We start from the raw sequence: 4,482 nt of genomic DNA, 5'->3' as shown, positions 1-4,482 counted from the left end.
ATGAGTTTATGTTCATCATTGCGCTAGTCCCTCTGAGGTAACAAAAAATTATCTAATATGTCTTCCAAAAACATTCAATAGCCTTTAAAAATAAATTCGAGTTTAGATCAGTAAATGGCATTTTAATTTACATTGACAACTTTTTACAGTATTATTTTGCAAAAGGCTGGTCTGAATTAATTAATTTACTCGATTAGCTATTTTGCGATATGACGGTCTTATATCTTTTCGACAAGCCATATAAGTTATTAAAAAATAAATATTTTTTCCAGGTTAATTGATTTGTCATCCAACAAAAATATATGGACCAATAACAAATGCTCATCGTCTTTTTATTGTCGTCCAATTAAGTTTAGTTTCAAGAAGGAAAACCGCGAACTAGTTCTATTCGAATATAATGATATGTCGAGAAAAATTGAGAACTTATGATGTTGTAATACGAAACGGAAAACGGATTCAAGTTTCTTATCAAATGCATTGCACCATGATTGATGGATCTGTTGCCAATATTTTGACTGGCACTAATGCTTCCAGTAACTGTTTTATTTGCCATGCCAAACCGACCGAAATGAATGTTACTAATTTTACAAAAGTACCAATCGCTAATCATTACATGTATGGGTTGTCTACACTGCATGCTTGGATTAGATGTTTTGAGTGTTTACTCCACATCGCATACCGTTTAACATTTAAATGCTGGCAAGTTCGCAAAGAAAATAAAGACGCCTTTTTTGCGAATAAAGTTAGGATTCAAAATGAGTTTAGGACAAGATTAGGCTTAATAGTGGACCAAGTAAAGACTGGATTTGGAACAACTAATGATGGCAACACAGCTCGCAAATTTTTTTCAAATGCAGAAGTGGCATCAGAAATTACCGGCATTAATAAAGAGCTAATTCAAAATTTTTCAATAATACTGCGATTAATATCGTGTGGAATGCGTATTAATATCGACGCGTTTAGAGAGCTCCTTATAAGGACAAGAACAATGTATTTGACTGAATACGAATGGTACTACATGCCTAGCAGCGTGCATAAAATATTGATGCATGGGTGTGAGGTTATTGAGTATTTCGATCTACCAATTGGTAAGAAAATCGATTTGTTGCTATTCGGCATTTTTTACTACTACGAATTTATTCCCACAGGCAATTTTTCAGAGGAAGCTCTGGAAGCTTTACATAAACACATACGTATCGTACGATATGATCATACACGTAAAACTGCTCGGGAGCATACAAACAGAGACTTGATGTCATACTTAACAATATCATCAGATCCTGAAGTAGTTTTTAAAAAGAGTGCTATCCCAAACAAAAATGCAGTTTATACAATGGACGAGCTGGAAGAGTATTTAGTCGATGCTGAAGAAACTTAAAAGTAATAAGTACCCTTCAGTCAACTCAATTAGTTTTATACTAATCAAATACTAGTCAGCCACACGGCCTCAACTAGTTCGAGTTCTGTAATTTTTCCATATAAGCAACTGGTATTTTTTTCAGTATTTTTGCAGGAAAGGAACGTTATGTCAGAGTAGACGCTCTTTTGTTTTGCTGACAATAAATTGCTATTCTTTTGCTTAATAAACATTAAATTAAAACGAGTGTGTGTCGGATGATTAATTAATGCAATCTGCGTGTTTTTTAATAATAGTTGATTCTTACACGTTAGCTGGCTGTCTGTAAAGTTAAATAAAATCTAACATTCTTTTGCTACAATTTTGGTATTTGCATTTGTTATTGGACTTCTGTGTAATGGATGCCTCAAAAAGAATTACGAGACAACAACAACCAGGACCTTTGGCGCGAAAAGTAAATATATCGTCGCAAAATAATATGCTGTCGTCAAATACAACACCATCTCGAGGCGCTGATATGAAGTTATCTGGTGAGAGCGTATCAGCCGAACAGCTGATGCAAACGTGGGAGCAAAAATTAAAAAAACACGAAGACAACATTATCAAGCACATAAATGAAATGTGGGAACAAAAACTCAAAGCGCACGAAGCGAACATCATAAAACATGTAAACGAATCTATGCAAACTATAGAGAATAGAGTTATGCAGAGAATGAGCGAGCATACTGGTGAGTTAGCGAATACGAAAGAAAGACTAGGCAAAATTGAACAAAGAATGACAGGTGTTGAATATGTGCACACAGAGCTTGCATTGCTCAAAACAAATGTTGATGCACTGCGTGAGCAAGTTGAAGATCTGGGGGAAAAGGCAGTGTCGACAGATATTGTAATGCATGGCATACCGTATTCCAGTGACGAAAACTTGAAGGAGATTTTCACTAAGCTGTGTGGAGTGATTAACCTCGAAACACCCGGCATCCGCCAAGCCTTCCGTATGCACTCAAACAAAAACAATAATAAGAACAGGAACAGTAATAAAGCTAATCAAGCGCCTGTATTGATCCAACTTAACACAGCGCATGACAGAGAATTCAACTGCTCAAAGCTATAGCCACTTTTGCGAAACAGCATAAACGAGCTTTAACTCTCTCCGATGCTGATGTAGTTGGCTATGGCAAAATATTTGTGCATGAAAGCTTAACGCGGCGAAACAGAGAAATAATGCACCACTCAACACAGCTGAAACGTCAAGGTTCGTTGGCATCTGCTTTTAGCATTAGAGGCAAAGTATATGTTAGAGTGCAACAAAACACTGAGGCGAAGATCGTGAAAAGCAAAGAAGAAGTGAATGCTCTTGTCAGCGAAGTAAAATGATGATGACCGAATACTACCAACGATCAAGCATCCAATATATATATATATTTATTTTTTACTTTGTATTTCTCTCTTCATCTTTTCCTATTATATTTATAAATATGTATGATTACTTTTTAATTCTTGCCAATTCCACTAGACAAAGCCCATCACGAAGCGCAAACTGCATTAATCCCAATGACTAGTCCAAATGAGTGTTTGAGTACTGACAACGAATGTCTTGACATTGTTTTAAAACTCGTAAGTAACAGTCACACAGGTCTGCAGCTCTGCCATATAAATGCGCGTAGGTTTAATTTACCGAAGCTTGATTATATGAATCATATTTTGAAAAATACTAATATTGATATATTTTGTGTGACTGAGACTTGGTTTAGAAATGATGTTGAGGATGAATTTTATAAATTACATGGTTACACCTTGATACGTAATGATAGGAAGACTGGAGCGAGAGGTGGAGGTGTTGCCATTTATTGTAAAAAAATCTTGAGGCATAATATTATTTTCAAATCTAGCGAAAATGATTCTGTTGAGTATTTAATTATAGAAGTTAGCGATGGATTCACGAAATGCCTCGTTGTATGTGTTTACAACCCTAACAAAATGTATGAGCTGGACAATTTGTTCCTGAAACTGTCGGAGCTAATATGCAAATATGAACATATCTTGGTTTGCGGTGATTTTAACATAGATCTATTGAGCAACGATTTGAGATCAATTACATTGATTGATAATTTGTATTCCGCTGGCTTAGAAGTCGTAAATAAGTTTCCTACACGGTTTTCACCTAACTGCAAACCTAGCATGCTAGATCTGATGTGCATCTCAGACCATTCCAGTGTACTTCATTATGATCAGTTTTTTCTTGCTGGAATATCTGATCATGATATGTTGTTTATATCATATAATATTAATTTTAATTGTAATACCAAAACTCAGTTTTATTACAGGGATTTTAGGTCAGTAAATTTCTCTGAACTAACATACGAGGCTAATTTGCTATATTGGAACCGCGTTTGGATGTTTCCGGATATTAACCTAAAACTCTTATATCTAACGTCTCTTATAGATTATCTATATAATAAATACATACCTGTAAAAGCGGTCAAAATTAAATCTAATAAACAGGCATGGTTCACAAAAGAAGTCTTGCTTACTATTAAAACACGTAGTAGGTTGTATAAAATTTGGAAGCAACATCCCACAAATGAAAACTGGAATTTGTATCGTTTAGCCAGAAATCATGCCACGCTGACAATTAGAAATTCCAAAAGAATGTTTTTTCAATCAAAGCTTGACACTAATTTACCTACCAAAAACTTATGGAAAAACGTTAATTCAGTGGGTGTAGGAAGTAAAATCGAGTCGAAATGTGATTTAGACCCTGACACCATGAACGACTTCTTTCTGCAGTCGAGTAATTTTAGAAGTAATGATAATTTTCAAGTAAATAGAGATATTTTGTATACTTCATTAAACATGTTTAACTTTATCGCAGTAACAGAGGATGATGTTATAAGAACTTTGCATTCCATAAAGTCCAATGCCGTTGGCGAGGATGGCATAAATCTTAGGTTTCTGAAACTCATTGCACCTCACTTTGCTGCTACGTTGACACATGTAATTAATTTTTCAATAACGGCCTCAGTTTTTCCCGATGCTTGGAAAATAGCAAAAGTTATTCCTATTGCTAAAAAGCCATCGGCTGCTTCACCAATGGATTTTCGGCCCATAAGTATACTTCCTGCTCT

The 4,482-nt window shown here is 35.2% G+C and overlaps 1 protein-coding gene across 1 annotated transcript; it reads left to right on the top strand.

Annotated features, from left to right (window-relative positions):
- The first annotated feature begins 461 nt into the window (after positions 1–461).
- On the top strand, positions 462–1,490 carry LOC118748420. Its single transcript, XM_036482829.1, has 2 exons — positions 462–1,088; positions 1,149–1,490. Exons 1-2 carry the CDS (start codon positions 473–475, stop codon positions 1,376–1,378), a joined length of 846 nt encoding a protein of 281 aa, XP_036338722.1. The 5' UTR covers positions 462–472; the 3' UTR covers positions 1,379–1,490.
- The last annotated feature ends 2,992 nt before the right edge of the window (positions 1,491–4,482 follow it).

This window comes from Rhagoletis pomonella, unplaced genomic scaffold (assembly GCF_013731165.1).
Source record: "Rhagoletis pomonella isolate Grant_MI unplaced genomic scaffold, Rhpom_1.0 Rhpom_scaffold_00001, whole genome shotgun sequence".
Lineage (NCBI taxonomy): Eukaryota > Metazoa > Arthropoda > Insecta > Diptera > Tephritidae > Rhagoletis > Rhagoletis pomonella.
Note: the sequence above shows the minus strand (reverse complement) of the source record. Positions and strands in the feature narration are given on the sequence as shown.